Here is a 12,850-nt window from a genome sequence, read left to right as displayed (position 1 = left end):
GCACCCTCTCCAATCTGGGACCCCTCGAGGGATGTCCGACTGCCCGTTTAGGCCCGATCCCACTGGGACCCCACTGGGATCGGGCCTAAACGGGCAGTCGGACATCCCTCTCACAATCCAGGACTGCTGGCTCCCAACTGCTTGCCTGCTTGCCTTCCTGATTGCCCCTAACCGCTTCTGCCTGCCAGCCTGATCACCCCCTAACCACTCCCCTGCCAGCCTGATTGATGCCTAACTGCTCCCCTGCCAGCCTGTTTGCCCCTAACTGCCTTCCCCTGCAGGCCTGGTCACCCCTAACTGCCCTCCCCTGCAGGCCTAGTACCCCCCCAACTGCCCTTCCCTGCAGGCCCGGTCACTCCCAACTTCCCTCCTCTGCCAGCTGGGTCACCCCTAACTGCCCGCCCCAGCAGGCTTGATCGCCCCCAACTGTCCTCCCTTGCAGTCCTGGTCCCTCCCAACTGCCCTCCACTACTGGCCATCTTGTAGTGGCCATCTTGTGACCACATGTGGGCAGGATCTTTGACCACATGGGGGCAGCCATCTTGTGTGCTGGAGTGATGGTTAATCTGCATATTACTCTTTTATTAGATAGGATAGAGGCCTGGTGCATGGGTGGGGGCCAGCTGGTTTGCCCTGAAGGGTGTCCCAGATCAGGGTGGGGGTTCCCTTGGGGTGTGGGGCGGCCTGGGCGAGGGGCCTGTGGTGGTTTGCAGGCTGGCCACGCCCCCCAGCGACCCAAGCAGAGGCCCTGGTATCTGGGATTTATTTATCTTCTACAATTGAAACTTTGTAGCCTGGAGTGGAGCCAAGCCTTCTGCTCGCTCCATAGTGGCAGCCATTTCTGTTGGGATTTATGTATCTAATATAATTGAAACTTTGTAGCCTTAAGCAGAGGCCTGGGCCGGCCAGGGCGGCAGAAGCTTGGCTTCCTCCATCACCGCGGGCAACCCTAGCCTCCTGCTCTTTCCAGCTCCGTGGCTGCCGCCATTTCTGTTTGGGTTTATGTATCTTCTATCATTGAAACTTTGTAGCCTTGAGTGGAGGCCTAGGCCGGCAAGGGCAGGTGGAAAGTTTGGCTTCCTCCATTGCTAGGGAAACCCAAGCCTCCCTCCTGCTCTCTGTGGCCGTAGCCATCTTGGTTGGGTTTATTTGCATATTCCCTCCTGATTGGTGGGCATGGCTTGTGGGTGTAGCGGAGGTACGGTCAATTTGCATATTACTCTTTTATTAGATAGGATTAGATTTTGGTTTGAAATGTAATGTGTTACTTATTGAGTGATTTTTAATTAATTGATTTAAGAATTTTAATTCTAGAAACCAAATTGTGCCATATTGATACAGTATAATTATAAAATGTCCTCAAACTTTTTAATTCTAAGTGGCCTATCATTTATAAACAAGGAAATAACAAGGATGGCTTCACATGGAAACTTATTTAAATTTTTCCAGGGCTGCAGTATTAAGAATAATAGTAATAAAATGTATTACTTGATTTCATACATCCTTTGCCTGAGATAAAGTGTTTCATGTGGAAAACCTTTAGCCTTTTTAATAGACAGTTTTAAACATCCATCTTAAACTCAAAAGAATATCTCAGATCTCGTCTATATTATCTGAATAGCATACATACATAAACAATGTTCACTGTTCACCATATATTTTTGTCTTTCTATTATCTTACTCACTTATTCAGGCTTGTCTGTGATTAATGGAATTGGTGTCAGATGCTGGAATTTATTCTGACCAATGAACACAGCTGACTCAAGGGAGTAGAATCTCCTGCCAAGTAACAGAACAAAACACAATATGCATAAAACAAATACAAGACTCCAGGCTTTAGCTGAAGGAAGCAACTACTACCTGTGTAATATGAAAGCAGCAGAAACTATTTCTCATGTTGCTGCATAGGCTGTATATTACATCTAATCTCTAATGTAGCTGATTGGTTTGCCTTTTTTAAAACCAAGATTGGAAATTTTACTATGTAAAGAAAATAAGTCGTATGAGATAATGGCTTGATTAATGTTTTGAACAATGCAAAGAAATTAATTAAAATTATTTTTATTTGAAGTGGAGGTGAAATTTGTCGGTTATATATCCCAAGGTTTGGTACTAAATGTTTATTGTTAATTTTAATTCATACAACAGACATTTGTCTTGTTAAACTAACTTCTTTTGAGTGGAGAAAATGCTTTTCCATCTAAACAAAAGGGTAGCTATCAAAACAGAAAGTCAGTGGTTGATGTTCTTGGCAGTTTAAAGTGCTAAATAAATGTTGTGTAAGATTACTTAAGAAAGATTAACCAAAAATTATTTGTACCCGGCCTTAAGTTTTTTTAATGTATACTTAAATTTTTAAATGTATACTTTATCATCTCTGTTTTAGGTAAGATTCAAAAAGAAATGAGAGAATGGCCCATCTGTAGCTTATAAACTTGCTCCAAAGGGCTTCCCCTGAAAATTTCTTAATCTTCAGATTTTTATAACAATATCCCAATTCTGTATATCCATATCAATGAAGAGAACACAGCTAACAACTAATAGCCACTCATCCCTTCCTCTTGATCCCCTATTAGCTAAAACAAAATTTACACCTTTAAAAGGAAACTGAGGTTCTGTCAAAATGGAACCTAATTCATAAGCAGAGCCGGGACACCTATGTGAAACATTAGAAAACCAAAATAGGGGGAAATTCAGACCTTAGAAAGAACTGAAGGACTAAATCATGTGAAAACAAAGGAATGATCATATCCAGACAGCCTACTTGGGGGAGGTAGATCTTACAGGGCGGAAAATCTGGATTGTTACAACAAAATAACACCAGCAGAGGCACGAATGAGCAAGCAAGACAAGAACTGAGGCAGATATCTAGTTGTAGATGTAGACTTGAGTGTGCATAAGCATGGATAGTCTAAAAGCTATGATGAATAGTTTACTTTTTGACATAATAAAGAAGGATGAACTTCTATATCTAGCACGTAGGGGGAAAGTAGCATCTATAAATGAATTTTCCATATAAAATTGAAGTTGGCCCCTCTGATTCTAATCAAAATTATAAAATAGCCACAAATTCCATATTTCACTATTTTTAAAGTAAATGTTCTGCCTTTTCTTTTTCTAATTAAAAACAAAAATTAGTCCTGTGCTTTAGGAAATGCACCAATACAAAAGGCCAACCCTATGCTATGTGACCTCTAGGTTTCTATATTTGTTTTGCTTTTTTCTGCTCTAGTAATCTCCCTCCTTTTGATCTGTGGCCTGGGAAAATGTGGTTTCTTTGGGTTTTAAATAAGAGTAAAATAGTTCTTTGAGTGACTCACTTGAGAAAAGTGTGGAACTTGAACTATTAGTTCTTTAGAGTCCTCTTTGCTATTTGCTTTAAGTTCTTTAAAAATGTCAGATCTATTTCAGAGGGGTTGGGGACAAAGTTAAATCTTGTCCTTGTAGGTAGTCATTTCTATTTGGGATTTTAATAAGAACTGTAAACATATATAAAATGTACTTACCTGGAAAGTGGTTGCAATGGCTGCAGTAAAGTTAATAGTTCATGTGGGGGGGAAGGGCAACTTTTAATATAAAAGCTCAACCTGGGCCCATATTATTGCATTGAGACAGAAAAATTTTACATTAACTCCTGAAACCATTACTATGTTATAAAATGGTCATTTAGGTTTATAAAGACCTTTTTTAAAAGATTAAGGTATTTTCAGTAGCCAAATTAAGAGGTCAAGGAGTATAGTGATACATTTAGAAAAATTTCCATCAAAGATGTTTAAAATTAATTTTTACATACTTATCTACCATCTATATTTCCATATAAGCCTTTAGTAATAATAATAATAACTAGCCATTAAAGAGCATTTACCATGTCCAAGGCTCTATTCTATGTACTTACTTACACTACCCAATACTCACAATAACTGTATGAGACTTATTTCCAGTTGTATAGCTAATAAGTGGAGAACAAGGAAGGATCCTGTTTCATAATCACTCTGCTGTACTTCCTAGTTACTAACACCTTTGACGGTTGTCCATTCCTGTTTTCCTTTAGTTACTTCAGGCCCATGATTAGCCTTCACTCTACATTGATAGAGAGTAAGATAAGATCTATATGGAACCCTAAAAATTAGAACTACAGTTGTGGAAAAATTTTTGAAAAATCCATGACCAGGCAAACTATATCCCATTTCACTATTTAATTCAATCTCATTTAATAAACCTAACTTTAAATTAAAAAAACTTTATTTCAGATAAAATTAATATTTCCATAATTTAGGATAAGCAGACACACTTCCTTGAGTCCATTATTTTAGGTAACTGTGATTTCCATGAATTGAGTTAGTATCATTTGAGTATTTGCCTACATGCTTGTTGGAAGCTTCTGTAGCCTTTTCTTGGTAGGAATTCCAGTTTTTCTGAATTCTTCCCTTTCCTTCAAGTATTCCATTTTACATTCTTCATAAAAGGCAGGATCAGTATAGCTATAAGAAAGAAATGAATATCTTTTAAAGTGAATCACTCTGCAAGTATTTAATATAGGCTTCCTTTAATAACATTCAGATATCTAGTTCATCAGGCATGAACATCAGAAGTAGATTTTAACAGCTGAAACTAAAATAATATTGAATGTCAATTGCAATTGAAATTTAAAAAAAAAAATTTCAAAAGAAAATTTTTAGTAATGGTCATAAATTCACTGTAAACATTACTCCACCAAACTAATTAAAGACCAGAAAAATAAAAAGACCTAATGGTAACGACACTATCCCAGGATATAATGAGAAGCACACTGCCTATCCTCAAGGAGCCCATGGTGTTACAGAGCAGAGAGGTAAAGAGTGAATTATAATTAAGTATACAAAGTGCTGTGTTAGAGGTATGGCCCTGTGCACCATGGAAAGATGGGGAAGAAGTGGGGAAGGGGGAGATGTCAAAGGGAAATGCTTGAACTGCAGTTTGAAGAACCACCAGAAATCCCTATAGAAGGCACATGTGCAAAGGCACAAAGATGAGGAAAAACTATGATGCATAAAGAACTGTAGGTAACTGGGAACCACTATGGCAGATTATGCACATAGGAGAAAGGGCCTGAGATGCAGCTGGAAAGGGCAAGAACCAAATCATGATGGTCCACTTATGCCATAGTAAGAAGTTAGAAAGCTATCCTGAAGACGAAGGGACACTATTAGGAGAGCAACTGTAAGGTCAGCTTTGTGTCTTAGATGAATCTGACAGCATGCAGCACATAGGCTAAAAGGGGGCAGCAAAGTTAGAAGCAGGATATCCAATAAATAAACTATTATAATGACCCAGACAAGAAATGATGAGGGCCTAGGCCAAAAGAGAAGCAGCTGTGATGAAAAGGATGAAATGGATCTGGGGGAGATTTGGGAAATGAATCAATAGGAAATAACCGATTAGAGTTAGGAGACAAGAAAGATACTAGACAACTGTACTAGTATAATTCACAAAGACACTTAATGCAGAGTAAAAGCAGCTGAGTTCAGTTTTGTGCCTGAAGAAAGAAGCATAGAAATGTCATAGTCAATAGGAAGCAACTGAATCTATGAGTGCAAACTGAGCTTTCTCAGATTTAAGAATGAGGAGAGAAATAGGGAAGCAAATTTAAGGAATAGGTTAAGAGGAGGGAAGGCAAAGAAATAGCTAGAGACATTAGGAAACAGGAAGCCAGAAAGAAGGGCATTTTATGAGATTTCCAGAGGGGTCAAGTAAAAGAAAGGACTGAAAAGAGATTCAATTTGGCTACCATGAACCCACGAGAACCTTTAGGAAGAGCAGCTTCAATAGAGTGAGGACAGAAGTCAGATTACAGTTTATTGAATTCATGAAGATGAGACAGGCAGAAACAAGAGCACAAACAATGCTTCAAGATGTCACTGTAAAAAGATGAGAGAGCACAGTGGTTATATCCATTTTAGGGAATGTCAATAGTAACTAAGGCAGAGCACTTTCTTACTCAAAGATGAAAAATACTATTTCTTAACTATAAACCCATCTATAATATAATCTATAGATCAACCTCTTCGTGAAAAGAAATTGGTTAAATCACATGAAAAACATGCTTTTCACAATGGAATACTATGCTGCTATAAAAAAGAAGGAACTTTTACAATTTGCCACAGCATGGATGAAACTGGAGAGCTTTATGCTAAGCGAAATAAGCCAGTCGGAGAAAGATATGTATCACATGATCTCACTCATATGTGGGATATAATGATCAACATAAACTGATGAATAAAAATGGACCCAGAGACAAGGTGGCACTGAGCAGACCGTCCAACCTTGGGGAGAAGGCAGGGGAGGTGGGGGGCTAGAGATCAACCAAAGGACTTGTATGCATGCATATTAGCATGACCAATGGACACAGACACTGGGGCAGTGGGGGCTTGCCCTCAGGGGTGGGAGTGGCAGGGGGGGAGGTTAATTGGGGAAAAAAGGAGATATGTAATACTTTAAACAATAAAAAAAAAAGAAAAACATGCTTTTGTTTACTGACCTCATATATTTAATCAGATACAATGCTGACCCACATAACTTAAAGAGACACTTTATAAATATGTTGCTTTATTTTTTAGAATAATGTTTAACAAATTGAAATTTTAGACTTAGCTAAAAATATGATGGATTGGGGGGTTACAGAATATATTACATTGAATGAGTTAAATAATATACTCTTACCTACTACATATACTCTATACACATACACACAGAAGTACAAACACTGAGAAAACTACTTACTAAGAGGTTAGACATTCTTTTAATGCAGAATTTTCTTTCCGGCATTTTACTACCATAAGGATTCCAGACTCCTTGCAACATTTGGTAAAATCTGAAATAAAACATTTGGAAAGAAAAAAAATAATTTGTAATTATATCCACACAATTTCTGACAGATATAATTTAACATCTATTACCTAGACTGTGTGTGGCACACAGCACATGCTCTACCAAAGACATGTACAAGAACGAAAGGCAGAATGAGATGAGTGTCATTTACTTTGTGGAAATAAAGAGATTTTAAAGGAGGGAGAGAAGACTACCTCTAAGATAGAGTGAGTAGACAGATGAGATGTAGAGAAATATGATTTCTAACAGAGAAAAAGCTTTTTCTAGAAGAAATGATTAAGAAGAACAAAAGAGGAGCTGTTTCCGCCCAGCCGTCGTGGGTCAATGGTTGAGCTTCAACCTATGAATGGTCATGGTTCAATTCCCGGTCAGGGCTAGATCCTCAATGTTGGGGGTGCAGGAGGCAGCTGATCAACGATTCTCCCTCATTATTGATGTTTCTATATCTCTCTCTCTCTTTCCCTTCCTCTCTGAAATCAATAAAAATATATTTAAAAATAAATAAAGAGGAGCTGTTTCTAGACATGGGCATCTGGTGTCCAGTCTCTGCATGTCTTCTCTTGATGGCATAAAGGCACCCCCTTTCTTGTTTTTTTAATCCTCACCCAAGGATATGGTTTACTGATTTTTAGAGAGGAAGGGGGAGAGAAAGAGAGAAAACTTAAATTATATCATCCTCACAAAGAATTAACTAGGTAAAAAATTATTTTTCTGACTATCTTTTATAACTCGTAATACACAGTTATCAAGATTTCCTTCTTTTCTTGAGCTGTGTATTACCCATTTAGTTACTAAGGAATGTAATTTATAATTATTTTAAAGCAAGCAGGTAATTTCAGGAGACTCCATGAAAACACATAATATGTCACAAAAATATATTTTAAACCACAAGCAAACTGGACATGATTGAGATTTGTTAAATGCATAAAAACTCATTAGAGGGACTTTGCTGGGACAAGAGCCTTCCCACAGAGATATCAGTATGTACCTACAGCATCACAGAATACTTTGAAGGATACGTGGTAGAATAGGAACAAAGGCAATAGATCAGTGGTTCTCAACCTTCCTAATGCCACGACCCTTTAATACAGTTCCTCATGTTGTGGTGACCCCCCCAACCGTAAAATTATTTTCGTTGCTACTTCATAACTGTAATTTTGCTACTGTTATGAGTCGTAATGTAAGTATCTGTGTTTTCCGATGGTCTTAGGCGACCCTGCTAGCGGTTCTCAACCTGTGGGTCGTGACCCACAGGTTGAGAACCTCTTCTGTAGAGCCTAAGACCATCAGAAAACACAGATATTTACATTACGATTCATAACAGTAGCAAAATTACAGTTATGAAGTAGCAACGAAAATAATTTTATGGTTGGGGGTCACCACAACATGAGGAACTGTATTAAAGGGTCGCGGCATTAGGAAGGTTGAGAACCACTGCAATAGATGCAGGTAATGACTTTAATGCAAAAATTTAGTGGGTCTAGGTGACATGTAATACTCCACTTCAAATATAGGATTAGCTTCTTTTAGTTCCTTGTTCACTAGTCTCAGCAGTCACAACAACTGCTCTCTGATTCCTGAACCTACTCAGATACCTTTTTTATTCCAACTACGAAATGTTCTCCATCCTCTCTGTGCAAATGAGCTAGATACCAGACCAAATCAGACCAAGGTATCATTTTTTGTGCGCTTTGACTAAGGACTTCTTACAACTCAAAAATGCAAAGCAGACTTATAATCAGCTCATTATCAGTAGAGACCATGGCTATCAAAAACTTTGACTCTGGAATGTCATTAGCATGCCTAGACAAGTTAATTTTTCTACTTATAGCATAGTAAAATCTACCTTTCTAGAGGCAAAAATTATCCCAAATAAAAATTAAGACATGAGCAATACTCAAAGGGAGTATGTACATCAAGTTAACCCAGAAGTGACTAAATCTGGCTAAGGGCTTCTTGAAGGAAACTGCCATGATGAACCATGGGCTGATCTCCCTGCACCACCTCCCCTTCCTGGAACCTCAGAGAACTACTCTGGACCAGTTCACTCAGTTAATATCTATAAGAAAGACTCTGCCTAATGAAATGTTATAGTTCACCAATCCTAGTCCTTTTCTGGAAAACACAAACACAATGGCTATTATCAAAAGTCCACTTTCTGAATTTAACAAACACAATATTTTTACACTGAGAAATTCACAACAGAATGCTTAGGCATTCATTATTTTAAGACTTCTTCCCCTAATATAAATAGAAATGCCCTTAGTAGGGAATTAATGCGAGATAGCATTTATGTGTTCTGATCACAATAAAGGCACATTCTATGTATTTTCACACTTGTCCAAATCTCTTCAGGAATAACTGTGACTGGCCTAAAGCCTCAAGCTATTTGTAGGGTTTTTGTCACTTGTTTAGCAACAAGATTTTAATGAGGGTCTTTCTTTCATACCACATTAGCATACATTCATATAATAGTGATGTTGCTAATACTGCCAACTGATTTCTAAAATGGTATTCTGAAACAAATCCAATTAAAATTGCTTCTTTCAATATTATGTTAAATGTTAAAGAGCTCTAACACCTCTATATAATTTAATTACCATTAAACACTATACTAGTAAAAATAAAATTTCATTCACTTAAGTAAACCTTAAGGTAATGCAAGTGAATATCAATAAATAGTGAGGGTAGAGAGATTATTAAAAGTTATTCTAAATTTTAAAGAAAAGTAATTAAATATAGAATTCAAGACTTTCTTCCTTAAAAAATCAAGAACAGGAGAGAGTATCTTTCTTTTGTAAACCCTCATTTCTCTGAAAACAAAACAAAACACAATACCATATAAGAAACTATTGGTAAAAATATGTTTTAGGTATAATTAAATTTAGGTCAAGTATAACTATGAAAAACAGAAAGTCTTCTCCTAACTTTAGTCTAAGGTAATGGGCAAAATAATCACACTGTAATTATGTACAAGTAGCCTATATAATTTCCAGTTTCTCTAGGGAAAAAACCTTTGGGGGAACCTCTGTATAAAAGCAATAAGAGAAATAAATCATTTAGAATTGTTTTTAACTCATTTACTTTATGGAACTTTTATTATATTTTAATATTTCAATAAACCCCAAACATTATTTGCAAAATAACTGAGTCATCCAGTTACAGCTAAAGGATTCAATGAGAGATGACACTTTAAAAACATACCAAATTAAAAGAAATAATCCCCAATGTCTCGTCTATGACTAGAAACCACTCCATTTATATCTCCACTAACCTACAGTTTTTTAGAAATCCTAAGCTTATAAATTTTTACAGAACCCCTTTAGACACAGCATTACTTGTAACTTTCTATTTCATTAGTACTTTTATTTCATTAATGAGTAAAATATTTATAAAGTACCTATTTTTCCAGCTGTATTAAAAAAATATATAATTTAGAATTTTAACATACAAGCTATGTGTAATATTTCTGCAACTACACCATCATCTTAATGGTTTCACCTTAAAATCTAGAACTTCAATTTTATCTAACTGAAAAAGATTTATGGAGGTCTTGCTTATTAATTACATGTGGTAAGACAGATTTTAAAATCATCTTAAGTTCATAATGTATCATTAATTTTACAACTGGAAATCTTAAAGCATAAAACCATTTGCTTTTACAGAACTGGATAAGAACAAAAACAGATATACTTTAAAAACGGTATAAAAGATCTTTTGACCAGTTACTAAATCAGAAGAGGTTTTAAAAATGTAGAGCTGAAAATGATACAATTTGGGGAGGGATTAGGTAGGTGGCGACTTTTAGTAAGATTTTCCTTCAGACAAAGGTGTCTGGAGTGTTAAATCTATAATATAAATTTAAATCTAAAACTAATTTTTCGCAGGAAAAGCTATATTTTAAGTAAAGACTTCTGTTGTGAGCAGTCTAATGCCAGGTCCCTGTAGACCATGCCTAAGTGCTGTGCTGATCTCAGTAATCATCCTCCCTTCTGGAAGCTGTGAAGTAAAAAGTGCCTGAAGACAACAGGAGGTCACCCTCGGTTCTGAGCACACCAACCCCTAGTGCAGTAATGAAGGCCTGAGCCAAGGCAGAGAGAGACCATGAAGACAGAAGTTTGTCTTCCTCTTAATGACTGCTCAACTAATGCAAACCAAGGCCACAAGGCCACCAAGCACATTACTCTGTATAATTGACAGCATGAACAATGTCATGAAGTTCTTGTGAAAGATTTTGTAAACAGTTCTGACTCTATTGTACATCCGTTTATACAATCTATATATATATATATAAAAGGCTAATATGGTAAGTGTCTGTTTGGGTAATGATGACACGTAGCAGCACCCGGCTTCCTCTCCCTAGCGACTAGCCTCCTTGCAGTTTCTTCAGCCCAGGAACACGACTTGCTTTATAGCCAGGTGGGAACATTTTACAACTTTAACCAAATGTCTGTGAAGCGTTTTCCCATGCGTCATCTCATTTGATCCTCACAGAAGTCCTGGAGTACATAGATAGGAGACTCTGTGGAATCCTATTTTCTTTTCATTAGCTGGAAAACAGAGATTTAGAAAGCTTAGAAACTTGACCTGACTGAAAAGAAGTAAGAAATGGTAGACCTTGAAAATGACTTCAGGTTTTCTCACTGTGCAGAATATAGTCAAACATTGCTGCAGTTAAATATTTTACCCTTCTTTCTCCCTGCGTGATCTAAAATAATAATCTGCTTCGTGCTGATATTCACTGTTGTTGACAATTATCTGAAAGAGAAGTTGGGGTGCTTCACTGGGCTGGAAAAAGTTTAGCTAAATCAGAAAGCAGGTCTAATTAAGCAAGTTTATTCTATATATATATAAAAGGCTAAGTTGACTCATGCAGGTGCTATACATATAAAGCTCTCGCTGGCACCAATCGCACATGTGTGTTTTGATCTGTCATTGTCGATCATGAATTTAGTTGACACTTCTATTATAGAAAAAGGGCAAATAGCGACATTAAAATATTTCTTCTAATTAATTTCCTTTCAATGTGCACAAATTCGTGCACTGGGCCAGTAGTTTAGTAATTAAACTGTAGATCTCTTTGCAAGCTTTGAGTAAATGATTGCAGTCATTCGCCTTTTGAAAAAAATTCAATGCAATTTGACTCCAGACAAAGCCAAGTATTATAAATAATTCCATATTGAATTAGAAGCTAATTAGTACAAGTTCGATTTTGTTTAAAAGAAAGCATATTAGTGAATTTTTGCCAGCAAACATTCTAACAACAAAATTCCATAGACACAGTATGTTCCAAAAATAACTGATGCAGGACAAGCAACACCCAAAATATATCCTAGTAAGTTACCAAACTCAAGGATAAAGAAAGACTTTTTCTAATACCCAAGCAGAAAAATGAAATCACATATGGCAGAGTGGTTGTAAGGTGGGACAGGGATGAAAATCAGGCTGGTCTCAGACTTCCCAGAGCAACATTCAATGCCCATTGATCCTTTTTTAAGCCTATAAAAATACCTAATGAAAATAAAAGCTAAGTATAAATAATCATTTCATAAACTTGACCTGCTTAGCTGGTATTCAACAAAAAGCTAAATAATTAATTTATAATTCTGACTTCCTACTAGGCTTATGTTGATTTGACTCACCCTCTATATACACTGAGTGGCCAGATTATTATGACCACCTGATGTTTGTAGGCAAATTAGCCGTACATTGCATCGTATGGGATATGGAAGCCAAAGGCCTGTTTGAACACCTTTGCTGTCTGCAGTTACCAATATAAAACGTCTCCAATTCGCACAGGAACACAAGGATTGGACAGTCGAGCATTGGAAAAAAGTCATGTGGTCAATAAATCCTGTTTCCAGTTGCATCATGCAGATGGCAGAGTGAGAATTTCGGGGAAACAGCATGAAAGCATGCGCCCCACATGCATGAGTACAACCCTTCAAGCTGGTGGGGGCAGTGTTATGGTTTGGGACATGCT

General features: G+C 37.1%; 1 protein-coding gene across 5 annotated transcripts in view; it reads right to left on the bottom strand.

Annotated features, from left to right (window-relative positions):
* CMC1 (C-X9-C motif containing 1) overlaps nt 1–12,850 on the bottom strand; it is a gene marked incomplete at its 5' end in the record, with an annotated part of 76,035 nt that overhangs the window by 14,403 nt on the left and 48,782 nt on the right. The window contains 3 exons of one of the 5 annotated variants that reach the window (XM_080675994.1): nt 1,686–1,779; nt 4,365–4,481; nt 6,760–6,850. In XM_080675994.1, coding sequence (XP_080532120.1) covers nt 1,686–1,779; nt 4,365–4,481; nt 6,760–6,850 — 302 coding nt within the window. Of the gene's footprint in view, nt 1–1,525; nt 1,780–2,067; nt 4,482–6,759; nt 6,851–12,850 lie in introns of those variants that run through there. The other 4 variants (XM_080675993.1, XM_080675995.1, XM_080675996.1 and 1 more) reach the window with 4 other exon arrangements.

The sequence above is a fragment of the Plecotus auritus genome, assembly GCF_963455305.1.
Source record: "Plecotus auritus genome assembly, chromosome: 6".
NCBI classification, from domain to species: domain Eukaryota; kingdom Metazoa; phylum Chordata; class Mammalia; order Chiroptera; family Vespertilionidae; genus Plecotus; species Plecotus auritus.
Note: the sequence above shows the minus strand (reverse complement) of the source record. Positions and strands in the feature narration are given on the sequence as shown.